Genomic DNA, 14,965 nt, shown 5'->3' with positions numbered 1-14,965 from the left:
ACCTGGAGTCCTCTCCGGGGGGTAGTTCCAACACTCCGCAGTGTTGGCCTTTATCCATGGAATAATCAAAGCACCCAAAGCATAATCCAAGCCGTGGAAGGCTCGCCGTCGTCCGGGTAGAGTAATCCAATATACAGGTCCAGTCGCTCTTGGCCCGGAGCTCCTCGGATGCAAGCACCACTAGGGGTCTGCTCAGCCTGGTTAAGCGTCCAGATAACGTCAGGAACGATGGGGGTACTGATAACTTTAGAACTCTAACCGAACGATGCACCATACATAAATAGACTATTATTAGCTTAATAGAATACGTCCAACTCGACGGTATAGTGCCAAACTATGACTATTCAACTATTAATCTACACGATATCTCAATGCCTATTCTGGGCCAAGTAGGCCTTACTACACCACACGTGCGTCGTGGGGAGGCTTTTGCGTCTGTCACTCTGTTGGAGGGTAAAGAACTGGACTAAAAGAAAGTTCTACTTTACTTGCGCCATATATATATGCGCTATGAACAAATAGTACCATTCGTATTTCGCCCGACATATTCCTGCGCGGAACCGGGGCTTGCCACGACATGTTAGGCGGCACGATTGAACTTGGACCTAGGGGTATGGCAACCTGGCGCCAGGTTCTCGTCCAATGGTAGAATGAAACTATTATGGGCTGTTTAGTAGACTAAAGGGATATTCAGTGCATATTGTACAAGGAATATACAGGGAATATCAAAAGATATACAAATACAATTAAATATATATATATAAATAAATATACATATTCGGTTTAATCTGATCCTTCACAACAGACACCATGATACATTTTCCAAAATAGGAAGTTCACTTTGGATAAAAGCTGCTATGTAAATGCAGTCCATTTACAAACATCATTGACGGTTAATGTTGGAGCTATACAACCCATGAAGCCAGAATAATAGTTATTTTCTCTTCTTTTTTTTCACTTTCTTTTTTATTATACTTTTTTGTAGTGTTGGTACTGTAAATACATAATCGTCGCTGTTCTGAGGGCCGGCGATCACTTGGTGTCTTCAGATGCCTTGACGGAAAAATAAAATTAGCAAACTGACCACTCCCCCTGTATCAGTCTGAGCTGATGGGGTGCAGTTACACAGGGAGAGACGATAGGGGGCGGTATCTTCCCAATTGAGCTCAGAGAGACTCTGCAGCACTAACCCATGGCTCGATTGATGAAATATGAATTCAAATCGTCAATAAAAGAAATACGTATTTGCATTGTGTCGAACGTTATGATATGATAAGTGTTTATGTTAGGTTGCCAGATCTCTGCCATGATCCAACCATTTCCTCAGTAGAACATAATGAAGACACACCTGATTCTACTGTGTTTTCTGCCCCATTGGAATGTATTGGAGCCTGGTGGTAGGATCTGTTTCTCAATCCTAAATCCATCAGTGTAATGATCATGTTTAAATAGGGCCTGGGTAATAAAGAAAAGGGATATGTTGTAAAGTATTATAGTTTCTTTTTGTAGATTTCCTGCTTTTTCACTTCTGTTTGACTGTAACTAGGCTGGACACCAGGCCAGCGGAGAGAGTTGGCTGTAGGGCTGTACCGAATAGTTAGAAGCTTCGTTCATAATGTTGACATTAGAATTCTAAATCAACATTCGAATTTAAAATATATCTTTTATTTTATTTTTTAAACAATTTTTTTTTGTATGTGTCTTCATTCTGTTTAAACCAATGGGGTTTTTCTTCACAGTTGCAGATAAAGATTAGGTTACACTAATATTATACTATTATAGTATATGACTCATCATAAAAATTCAAATAAAACGTTTATCATAAATGATGTAGCCTATCTGCATCCGCTTGGCACTCGGCGCTCCATCAAGACGTCACCATCACTTTCGTACCAACCGTGCCCTTATTGGATTATTTATGTTGACTAAACTGATGAGTTATATTCATTAAATAAAGTTGATTTAATAAAAAAAATACTAATTTAATCAGATTAATCACTTTATTCAAATTGAGGATTTAGTTTGAGGATATAATTTTTTTTTTATATATATTTTTTTGGATTACGTCATAAAATATGACGACAGACATTCCACGCTTCGTTCGAATACTTCAATAGAAGCTCTGAATGTTAAAGCCCTAGTTGACTGTGCTGTTAATAGTCTGAACACATTGTAGTCTGGCCTCATGGCACGCAGTCTCTGGGGGATGCACTGATATACCAGCACACAATTGGTATCGACGTCGATGGTATCGGCCGATACCGGCTTTAAAAAAGCACAATTGAAATCGGTATCTGAATACTCAGGTGATTTACTAACTTGGAACTGGCTTAACGGAACACAACCCTGCCTCTCTGTCCATACAGGATCAAACCACACTGTGAGGTGTTGAACATTATGAAGAAGTGGCACATAGCCTACCATGGTACCAGTGTAGGCGCCTTGCGTAGAACCCTGGATCACAGTCAGCTACTGTCTGGTAGGCCCCACAACACACCAGTAACACCAGTAACACCAGTACATAACCTATTGTAGGCCCCACAACACACCAGTAACACCAGTACATAACCTACTGTAGGCCCCACAACACACCAGTAACACCAGTAACACCAGTACATAACCTACTGTAGGCCCCACAACACACCAGTAACACCAGTAACACCAGTACATAACCTACTGTAGGCCCCACAACACACCAGTAACACCAGTACATAACCTACTGTAGGCCCCACAACACACCAGTAACACCAGTACATAACCTACTGTAGGCCCCACAACACACCAGTAACACCAGTACATAACCTACTGTAGGCCCCACAACACACCAGTAACACCAGTACATAACCTACTGTAGGCCCCACAACACACCAGTAACACCAGTAACACCAGTACATAACCTACTGTAGGCCCCACAACACACCAGTAACACCAGTACATAACCTACTGTAGGCCCCACAACACACCAGTAACACCAGTACATAACCTACTGTAGGCCCCACAACACACCAGTAACACCAGTACATAACCTACTGTAGGCCCCACAACACACCAGTAACACCAGTACATAACCTACTGTAGGCCCCACAACACACCAGTAACACCAGTAACACCAGTACATAACCTACTGTAGGCCCCACAACACACCAGTAACACCAGTACATAACCTACTGTAGGCCCCACAACACACCAGTAACACCAGTACATAACCTACTGTAGGCCCCACAACACACCAGTAACACCAGTACATAACCTACTGTAGGCCCCACAACACACCAGTAACACCAGTACATAACCTACTGTAGGCCCCACAACACACCAGTAACACCAGTACATAACCTACTGTAGGCCCCACAACACACCAGTAACACCAGTACATAACCTACTGTAGGCCCCACAACACACCAGTAACACCAGTACATAACCTACTGTAGGCCCCACAACACACCAGTAACACCAGTACATAACCTACTGTAGGCCCCACAACACACCAGTAACACCAGTACATAACCTACTGTAGGCCCCACAACACACCAGAACCTCCCTATGTAACACCAGTACATAACCTACTGTCTGGACACACATTCAAATTACAATATTTTATTTTTATTTTTTTTACTACAAATGACTACAATACATCAACTTCTCAGACAAACAAAATATTTGCGCCACATAACCAATTGGATTGTCCTAAACATGCACATTTTACGGTGACTAAAGAAAACACAGATCTGAGTGGATTGCATTGACGTTGAACCCAATGAACCCCTTCCGTGAAGGCGTCCCGAAGCTTTACCGTGTGCTACTCTGTGTCGCTGCACCACCAGGCACGTCGTCCATCTTCTCAGTGTCTCCGGTGAAGACGGAAGGGCCCAACGGTTACAGTGAGCCAGAGGAGAACAGCGCCCCCGACAGGGAGGTCCCCAGAGTGCAGCTTTCCCCCACCATGCGGTATTCCGGCATGGAGTCCTTTGCCCCCAAAGTGCAGTAAGTTCCTCGTCCCCCCAGCTTCTGTCTGTCTGTCCTCGTCCCTCAGCTTCTGTCTGTCCTCTTGTGTCTGTCCTCTTGTGTCTGTCCTCTTGTGTCTGTCCTCTTGTGTCTGTCCTCTTGTGTCTGTCCTATTCTGTCTGTCCTCTTGTGTCTGTCCTCTTGTGCCTGTCCTCTTCTGTATGTCCTCTTGTGTCTGTCCTCTTGTGTCTGTCCTCTTGTGCCTGTCCTCTTCTGTATGTCCTCTTGTGTCTGTCCTCTTGTGTCTGTCCTCTTGTGTCTGTCCTCTTCTGTCTGTCCTCTTCTGTCTGTCCTCTTGTGTCTGTCCTCTTGTGTCTGTCCTCTTCTGTCTGTCCTCTTGTGTCTGTCCACTTGTGTCTGTCCTTGTGTCTGTCCTTGAGTCTGTCCTCTTCTGTCTGTTCTCTTCTTGTGTCTGTCCTCTTCTGTCTGTCCTCTTCTTGTGTCTGTCCTCTTCTGTCTGTCCTCTTGTGTCTGTCCTCGTCTCCCTCAGCTTCTGTCTGTCCTCGTCCCTCAGCCCTCATTAGATTAGATTCTAATGTATCGTTAGCGTACAGCACAAGTACAGTGCAACAAAAAGATGTTTGGCATCCAACATAACTCTGTATGATACAATACAGTACAATAGTGCTGTATATACCATATTTATATTTACAGCATATATACAGTGTATATATATATCCATATCTGTCTGAATATACCTACATATAATTCTTCTACCTACTTATACACCTGCATATAACCCATACAACTCTGCATGATACAATAATGCTGTATATACCATATATATTTATTTATTATTACCGTATGTGTGTGTATATATATATATATATATGTCTGTCTGTCTGTGTACATACCTGCATAATCCTTTTTGCATATCTGTAGATACTATATCTATATCTGTACATATCCCTTATCTACTCTTACTAGTTACGCTGCTGGCCAGTATGACTTACTACCATAGTGTCTTTATAACCTGTATCACTGTACATATTAATACTACAACCCTGTACATACATCTGATTAGCACTATACTGAGTGGTACTAATTTATATATATTTATACCCAGTTTAATCACCTGTACATTGTACATTACTATTGTATTTTACAGTTATACAGTTATTTACTAAGTAAAATATGCAATGTAATGTATGTACAGTATTATGTACAGTGATACAAGTATAAATGCAGTATGGTAGTAAGTCATACTAGCCAGTGGAATAATAGTAGTTAAGGGATATATACAGATGAAAATATATACAGATGAAAATATATACAGCATGCACAGTGCACAGAGTGGGTATGTATACAGGTATGTAAACAGGAATATATGCAGATATATTCATACAGATATACAGGTGCAGCTTGATAAATTAGAATATCATGGAAAAGTTATTTTATTTCAGTAATTCAATTCAAAAAGCGAAACTCTTGTAGATTATAGATTCATTACACGCAAAGTGAAATATTTCAAGCCTTTATTTGTTTTAATTTGGATGATTATGTCTTACAGCTCATGAAAGCCCAAACGTCTGTATCACCAAAAAATAGATGTATTTTTCTTTTTAATATAGAAATGTCGGCCTTCTGAAAAGTATGTTCATGTATGTTCACTCAGTACGGTATGGTTGGGGCTCCTTTTGCACAAATTACTGCATCAATCAATACAGCTAAATATATAGACCTTTCCACGATATTCTAATTTATTGAGCTGCACCTGTAGATAAATGTATATACAGTATATACAGTGTTATTGTACATGGCTATCATACAGTGTTATATGTAGCGATGCACGATAATTATCGGGCCGATATCAGCAATTATGACGTCATCCCGATAAACCCGATACAATTATTGATAGCTCCGATAAACTATTTTTTTATTTTATTTTTGCTTTCTTTTGCTTTTTTTAAACTTTTTTCACTTATAACTTATAATACAATAAATATATATATCGGTTATCGGTATCGGTATCAACCTTGAGGAGCAGAAAGTTATCGGGGTCAAAAAATCAATATCGTGCACCCCTAGTTATATGGATATACTATAGATTGAGGTAGATAGTTGATGATTAGATAGATGGATAGATAGATATTTTTATTTGTCCACTTTCATGGAGATTGGCTTTACCATGGTTGCAATCATACAGGCACAAAAGACATTGGCCCAAAACAGCCCAATACATAGACAAAAGAGAAGCAACAACAAAAACACGAACAGAGCTTCAGATACCTAACCAGTACCATGGTTAAAATTTGTATCTAAGAATTCATCAGAGCAATGGCATGTGGGATGAAGGACTTCTTAAATATGTTTTTTGGGGCTAAAGGAACTCTATAGCGCCTTCCAGATGGAAGCTTGTCAAACTCGCCATTGCGTCCTGTTATGGCTTGGTGAGGGATTCCGTTCCCCCCATATTAAAATGTGACAGAGCCCAGCAGTTCGTGGCACAAGTCTCCCTCCGTAATTCTTCAGGTTTTTACAGATCGTTACAGAATGTAAGCTTTCAAATGATGTGTCTTGTGTCATCATGAAAGTATTTGAAGAATATGTGCTTATTTGAATCTAGTTAAACCTAGTCTCGGAGCAGAGAAAAAGTGAAAAAAATCCAATCTTAAAGTTTGGCTGCATTTTTAAAACACATTGGCAGTCAGGTACTAGGTGTCACAAACTGCCTTTTTTTAAACAAACTTTTTACTATTTAGAGATACTATAACTGTTATCTGTTGCAGTAAATATGTTCTTAAACATTCAAACTATGATAATATGGAGAAAAAAAAACATTTCATTTATTTTCCAGACATGAGTCTCTTAACGCTGGGCCCGGTCACAAATAGGATTCAAATTGGATGAAAGCACAACACCAAAAAGACATATCTTATATCTCGTTTTAGAACTGGTACCATTACAAATGACTGTTATTATAGTTGTTTTCTGTCTCTTTGTTTTAGATTTCGGGACCCTCGCTCTCACCGCTGCCATCAGGCCCAGGTGGGTTTCCAGGTGTGCGTGCGGCCGGGCTCCTACAAGGTGGGACCCCAGACGCTAGGCGTCATCGAGCCATTGGACCCCCGTTTCAGCAACACGGAGATTGAGTGGATCACCAAGGAGGAGGGCGGCACCATCCTCTACGGACTGCTCGTCCGGGTGGAGTGAAGAGGAGGGGTGTAAAAAAGAAAGAGGAGGACAAGGGGAAAGGGGGGGGGGGGGGCGGAGTCTAAGATTGAGAAGGGGCCCGAGTATTGAGCCCTGGGGCACACCCTCCGATTTTAATCGTCAACCAAATCCAACCCCCCCTGCCTTGAATTTGAGACTCTTGTGGAATTTCTCATTCTTGCTGAGGATTGTTGACAATTCAGCATTATTGTTTTTTATTTAAATTTTTTTTGTTAAATTTTTTGCTCTTGGACACTTTTAACGGGGTTCGGGGGCTTTGGCGGTTTCAAAGAAGAACAGACACTGCCTGCACTTTATGTTCTGGACACTCGTGGGCGATTTTTAAACTAACTTGTCATCGACACGACGCGTTTGTTCACTCACTGCAGTTTTCTGTTTGAGTTTTTTTTTTTTTATCCCAATTTCCTCCTAAGCCTCTCTTGTGTTCCCCCACCTATCTCTCTCTCTCATACAAGTCCTTGTTCTTGTTATTTTTTATTTTGTACCTCTCTGGCACTTATTCGAACGCTCATCGCCTCTCCCCTCTATTGGCGGAAGTCATTCTTAATCCTCGGTGACGAAGCCGAGTCCAGAAGGGGCCGTGGACCACGTCGGCGGCTGCAGAAATCGCCGAAGTCGTCCGCGATTCCGCCCATATTCACGAACTATCGGACTCTTGAAAACGCGGGTCAAAACAGAAAAATAACTAAAACATTTTTAAAAAGAGCGACAACAAAGAGAGAGAGAGGGGGAGAGAAAAGAAGACGACGAAAATCTCTGATCAGAAGGACCTAAGAGTGTCTCTCTTCTTGTGGGGGAGGATTTTAAAAACTGGAGAAAAAAAAAGAAAAGAAGAAATGTTTACACATGTAACGCTGACGCTGTTTCTGTTGTTCCATCCCCTTCCGCCTCATCTCCCGCACCTACAACAGCCTGCCTGCTTGTCTGTCTGTCTCGTTTTAATCTTGTTGTATGTATTTCTGTTTCTAGCCCGGTGTCATTTCTCTAAAAAACCCTTTCCCCTCGTTGACAGAAAACCCCCTGTAAGCTAATAATACCGTGGAAGAACCGGAACGTTTCTGCAGTTTTAATATACGGTGGACCTTTTTCTTGTCCAAAAAAAAAATCACTGTGCAACCAATTCGGTATTGTCTCACCGCGCAACACTGCGATTCACATGTTTCAGCAGAGTCACAAGGAGGCTTAGTATATATATATATATATATCGAAGGGCAAGTTCCATTTCAGTCTTATAGCTTTCCTCAATTTCTATGGCTGAAAATATATAAGATTTATATATATATATATATATATATATATATATATATATATATATATATATATATATATATATATATATATATATATATTTTCAGCCATAGAAATATATATATATGAAAGCTATTAACCGGCGGGGCTTGGTGGGTAGCGATACAATTAGCATCCACTGCAGCTGCCTCTGTTCCACTACGCTGACGCCAACGTGGAAGCGCTTTTGAGGAAAGGTTGAAGGGTCCCAAATGGAAAGAAGCCAAAAATGTATAACGTGGTCCTCCTCACCCTGATATGAACCCTCTACACTAAACCCTCGCTTCACCCTGTTGTTTACATTTTGTTCGCCTCTCGCCTCCTCCCCTTCTGATCCATCCACTTGTCAAGTCTGACCTTGTTTACCAGAGAGGACCTTTCAGAGCCCACCGAGCGTGTTGCTGGAGATGCTGATTCAGCGACGCCCTGTGATGAATGACTCTGGGAGGTTGGGAGGGGAGGGGGGTGCTGTCGTCAGCATAACACAGCCCTAATGCTGGAGTTCACATTGCGAATGTGATTCATTAGGGCTCTGCTGTTCCCCCCCCCCCCCTTCGTAGATCATGTAACGTCTACTGCTTCACTTTGAACTAACACTTATGAACATTTACAAGCGTCAAAGATTTACACACTTTTCCTCTTTAATCCAAAAAACATTCACCTAATAATTGATTGTACAGCTTTCCAAAGCATATCTTTCAATTTTTCCGTTTCGTTTTATGTTGCCAATTTAACAGACGTGTTGTGACATCACTACATTACATGACCCCTCCCCCCAACCACAATTTTTGCCAAGTCACTGTTTTGAATAAGGTGAGGAAACAAAAGGGGTCACAGGTCGAGCTCGATCGACTTCTCAGACAAACTGCAATCTAATTTATTACAGACCGAAGGGGTTCGACAAAGTAAACTTGCAACGTCCAATCAAAATGTGAAAATATATGGGTTGTTATTTATGGCCCAGTGCTGCTTTAATAAAGATTTAATTAGTATTTTTTTTATTTTTTTTTGTTCTTTTATTTTCTGTATGTTGCGTTGTACAGGCTGTTACATAACATAAAATCATATCTTCCTGATTTGTAAAAAAAACAACAAAAAATAATAATAAAAAATAAACCGACAAAGACAGTATGCACATATGAATATGACCAGGCTTGACTGTTTTTCCGTGTCTTGTTGCGTTTATGATGAGCGATGGTTGTGGAGGACTAATGGTGTATACCCTCCCCAGGCCGACAGTAGAGCAGCATGTGGTAGTCTACACCCTCCCCAGGCCGACAGTAGAGCAGCATGTGGTAGTCTACACCCTCCCCAGGCCGACAGTAGAGCAGCATGTGGTAGTCTACACCCTCCCCAGGCCGACAGTAGAGCAGCATGTGGTAGTCTACACCCTCCCCAGGCCGACAGTAGAGCAGCATGTGGTAGTCTACACCCTCCCCAGGCCGACAGTAGAGCAGCATGTGGTAGTCTACACCCTCCCCAGGCCGACAGTAGGGCAGCATGTGGTAGTCTACACCCTCCCCAGACTGACAGTAGGGCAGCATGTGGTAGTCTACACCCTCCCCAGACCGACAGTAGAGCAGCATGTGGTAGTCTACACCCTCCCCAGGCCGACAGTAGAGCAGCATGTGGTAGTCTACACCCTCCACCAGACCGACAGTAGGGCAGTATGTGTTAGTCTACACCTTCCCCAGGCCGACAGTAGAGCAGCATGTGGTAGTCTACACCCTCCACCAGACTGACAGTAGGGCAGCATGTGGTAGTCTACACCCTCCACCAGACTGACAGTAGGGCAGCATGTGGTAGTCTACACCCTCCCCAGGCCGACAGTAGGGCAGCATGTGGTAGTCTACACCCTCCCCAGACCGACAGTAGGGCAGCATGTGGTAGTCTACACCCTCCCCAGGCCGACAGTAGGGCAGCATGTGGTAGTCTACACCCTCCACCAGACTGACAGTAGGGCAGCATGTGGTAGTCTACACCCTCCCCAGACCGACAGTAGGGCAGCATGTGGTAGTCTACACCCTCCACCAGACCGACAGTAGGGCAGTATGTGTTAGTCTACACCCTCCCCAGACCGACAGTAGGGCAGCATGTGGTAGTCTCCACCCTCCCCAGACCGACAGTAGGGCAGTATGTGTTAGTCTACACCCTCCCCAGACCGACAGTAGGGCAGCATGTGGTAGTCTACACCCTCCCCAGACCGACAGTAGGGCAGTATGTGTTAGTCTACACCCTCCCCAGACCGACAGTAGGGCAGCATGTGGTAGTCTACACCCTCCACCAGACCGAGAGTAGGGCAGCATGTGGTAGTCTACACCCTCCCCAGACCGACAGTAGGGCAGCATGTGGTAGTCTCCACCCTCCCCAGACCGACAGTAGGGCAGCATGTGGTAGTCTACACCCTCCCCAGACCGACAGTAGGGCAGCATGTGGTAGTCTCCACCCTCCCCAGACCGACAGTAGGGCAGTATGTGTTAGTCTACACCCTCCCCAGACCGACAGTAGGGCAGCATGTGGTAGTCTACACCCTCCACCAGACCGAGAGTAGGGCAGCATGTGGTAGTCTACACCCTCCCCAGACCGACAGTAGGGCAGCATGTGGTAGTCTCCACCCTCCCCAGACCGACAGTAGGGCAGCATGTGGTAGTCTACACCCTCCCCAGACCGACAGTAGGGCAGCATGTGGTAGTCTCCACCCTCCCCAGACCGACAGTAGGGCAGCATGTGGTAGTCTACACCTTCCCCAGACCGACAGTAGGGCAGCATGTGGTAGTCTACACCCTCCCCAGACCGACAGTAGGGCAGCATGTGGTAGTCTACACTCATCACAGACCGACAATAGGGCAGCATGTGGTAGTCTACACCCTCCCCAGACCGACAATAGGGCAGCACAACAGTCGGGAGGGAATTAGCATAACTAAATTGGGGAGATGGAAGAAAAAGGTAAAAAAATAAGGATGTATTTATCAAGCATCTTAAAGTAGTCTAAGCTGATCTGAGGTCAGATTGGCTCATAGGTCATAGTGAGGTGTATATGGTCATGTGATCTGAGCACTGGCTCTGATCCCCATCAGATTGGAGACGTGTACAAACCGGATACCGAAGACATCCCATCCATTTTCAGACGGGGAGGGTTTGACAAAGCAGGAATAGTTAACCCCTGATAACCTTACAATAATTGTTAGCCATTCTTAAATCTAATATTAAAGATAATTGTACGTAGAGTATTTTTCTTATAATACGTCCACAGGCCTTAGGTGCGGAATAAAAATATTGCCTTTTACCCCCAAATATATTGAATTAATGATTTTTAGATTTTTGCCGGTCCAAATTGTATATTTACATGATGTTGCAGGCATGTATCCCCTCGCTACTTTCCATTTCCCAGAGTAGAGTATATCTGCAGAGCCGCAAGCCCAACGTCTGGGCGGGGCTTCGGGGCTTGTACTCTGTTTGAGGCGCGTGGGCGGGGCGTCGGGGCTTGTACCTTGTCTTGTTTCCTGTAAAACCCGGAAGTAGTCAGTTTGTGCTGTTTATTTTTAACCCTAACCTTAACCCGCAACACAGAACACAGAAATGCAAATGCTGTCAAGTCCTCACTGCTTGTAAAAATAAACAGCACAAACTGACTACTGCACAGTCAAACAGAGTACAAGCCCGAATGCAGTCAAACAGAGTACAAGTCCCGCCCAGACGTTTGGCTTGCGGCTCTGCAGATATACCCTATTGATTTCCCCACATGGAATGCATATGATTGGATAAATTACATGCTGGTGCTCTAGTGTGACATCTAGTGGCTGAATGTTATCTAAGTCGTTTTTACAGTTCAAATCCAAAACTATACAGTTCAATCTTTTTCTAAGTTATCACGCTAACTTGTTACTCCTGCTTTGTCAAACACTCCATACCACAAATGGCAGAAAGTCGTATTCATCAGATGAAAAGTCACCTCATATACTGCCCTGCAGAAGCTAACCATACTTACTAAAATTTCTTAAAAAATGTTGTTATAAGTGAAATTGAACTTATCTTGTGACAAAGTTTCAGAGTTAAATCTAGCTGTTTTAGAAAAAAAAAGAACTTGCCATTTTTCTCAGTTTCACTGTTTGCATAGTTACTGCGTCAACTGTCAACTCAGTTAGTCCCTCTGCCCCCCCCCCCCTAGTGGCAGCAAGCTGGTATGGTACTTTGTGTTTACATAATGTGTTTGTGTGTAAATCACATCAACTGGACACACGGATACAAAAAAAAAAAAAAAAGCATGTTTGCTTTTTCCACATTTTATTTGGAGTAGGAAAAAAATCCAGTCACTGACATGTTATTGCAGTGTTGCATAATTACTCAATCACACCTTTTCAAAATGATGTCGACTAATTCACTTCTTAAGGCCAATAGTGTGTTGCAGGCACCACTGCCCCACCACTTAAAGAACAGACACGCACACACATCACTAACGTCAATATACAGCGCTCCTCTCACCACAGCTAGCCAGGACGGCTCTCCTGTGAGACGGGACGGGGGATGGGGGCAAGAGTTGAAAGGTCAACACGCAAAAACATGACTGTCCAAATTAATGAAAGTAGCACAAAAAGCCAAGTAATTTGCGTATCCCCCCTCCCACACATACAAACTTAAGTAATGACGACGTAATTACAGTACTATGTAGGCCTACATTTAGAAAAAGAGAACAGCAGTGTGCTGTACAGTATATTCCTGTTGGGTTGCATAGTCTGTTTTGTTTACGAGACCGTCTTCGGTTGTAAACACGTAATTGACAGACGAGTTTTGCACCAGCCCTGACTTAACTGGGACCCTTCTTTCCTGCTCTTCTGATCTCCAGAACTGTTGACCTCAGAGTTTAGTTTCTGACCCATCCTGTTCACTTAAACGACAGACATGGCGCCTTGAATGAAGCAAACTGAATAGACCTCCATCTCAAACTCCCGCCCCCTTTTTTAAATCTGGATCCTCTGAATGGTGGCTTTTCCTGAAGATCTACATCTACAGTTTGCAATTGGAGGATGGAGAAAAGAGGGGCGGAGTTCCAGCTATGGGACAGATGTCGTTATTGACAGGGAATATGTCCTCTCGGTACTGGAAACAACAAAAAAAGGAATGATAAAGAAAAACTATTTGCTACGAAATTAACATTTGAATGAGAGTCTCACTTAGTCTCACTGACTAAGAATAGCAAAGTTCAGCTGTTGACAATGGCCCCATCTCAAACTCTGCCATCTTTTTTCTTGATCCTCCAATCACAATTAAGTGAAACCTTTATTAATCCCCTTGGGGAAATTCATCCTCTGCATTTGATCCATCCAAACTACAGTATTTAGGAGCAGTGGGCAGCCACACAGTGCGGCGCCCGGGGACCAAAGGCAGTTGTAATGCCAGTACCTCGGTCAAGAGACCAAAGGCAGTTGTAATGCCAGTACCTTGGTCAAGAGACCAACTCCAGTTGTAATGCCAGTACCTCGGTCAAGAGACCAAAGGCAGTTGTAATGCCAGTACCTTGGTCAAGAGACCAACTCCAGTTGTAATGCCAGTACCTTGGTCAAGAGACCAACTCCAGTTGTAATGCCAGTACCTTGGTCAAGAGACCAACTCACGTTGTAATGCCAGTACCTTGGTCAAGAGACCAACTCCAGTTGTAATGCCAGTACCTTGGTCAAGAGACCAACTCCAGTTGTAATGCCAGTACCTTGGTCAAGAGACCAACTCCAGTTGTAATGCCAGTACCTTGGTCAAGAGACCAACTCCAGTTGTAATGCCAGTACCTTGGTCAAGAGACCAACTCACGTTGTAATGCCAGTACCTTGGTCAAGAGACCAACTCCAGTTGTAATGCCAGTACCTTGGTCAAGAGACCAACTCCAGTTGTAATGCCAGTACCTTGGTCAAGAGACCAACTCCAGTTGTAATGCCAGTACCTTGGTCAAGAGGCCAACTCCAGTTGTAATGCCAGTACCTTGCTCAAGGGCAACGGCAGGAAACCTAACATGTATTTTGGTGTGGGAGTACTGGAGGAAACGCACACAAACACAGAGAGATCATGCAAACTCCACACAGAAAGGCCCACTGCTGGGGTTTGAACCCAGGACGTTCTCGCTGTCAGGCAACGGTGCTAAACCACTGCTGGGGTTTGAACCCAAGACCGTCTGGCTGTGAGGCAGCAGTGTTAACCACTGCTGGGGTTTGAACCCAAGACCGTCTGGCTGTGAGGCAGCAGTGTTAACCACTGCTGGGGTTTGAACCCAGGACCTTCTGACTGTGAGGCAGCAGTGTTAACCACTGCTGGGGTTTGAACCCAGGACCTTCTGACTGTGAGGCAGCAGTGTTAACCACTGCTGGGGTTTGAACCCAGGACCTTCTTGATGTGAGGCAGTAGTATTAACCACTGCTGGGGTTTCAACCCAGGACCTTCTGACTAAGGCAGCAGTGTTAACCACTGCTGGGGTGTGAACCCAAGACCTTCTGGCTGTGAGGCAGCAGTGTTA

General features: G+C 43.8%; 1 protein-coding gene across 1 annotated transcript in view; it reads left to right on the top strand.

Moving 5' to 3' along the window:
• Nucleotides 1-7,162, top strand: part of neurl4 (neuralized E3 ubiquitin protein ligase 4) — a gene marked incomplete at its 5' end in the record, with an annotated part of 128,137 nt that extends 120,975 nt beyond the window's left edge. The window contains 3 exon segments of the mRNA XM_084311773.1: nt 2,367-2,479; nt 3,825-3,984; nt 6,954-7,162. Coding sequence (XP_084167899.1) covers nt 2,367-2,479; nt 3,825-3,984; nt 6,954-7,158 — 478 coding nt within the window. The 3' untranslated portion in view covers nt 7,159-7,162.
• Between the last annotated feature and the right edge of the window lie 7,803 nt (nt 7,163-14,965).

The sequence above is a fragment of the Notolepis coatsorum genome, assembly GCF_963971535.1.
Source record: "Notolepis coatsorum genome assembly, chromosome: 4".
Taxonomy (NCBI): domain Eukaryota; kingdom Metazoa; phylum Chordata; class Actinopteri; order Aulopiformes; family Paralepididae; genus Notolepis; species Notolepis coatsorum.
Note: the sequence above shows the minus strand (reverse complement) of the source record. Positions and strands in the feature narration are given on the sequence as shown.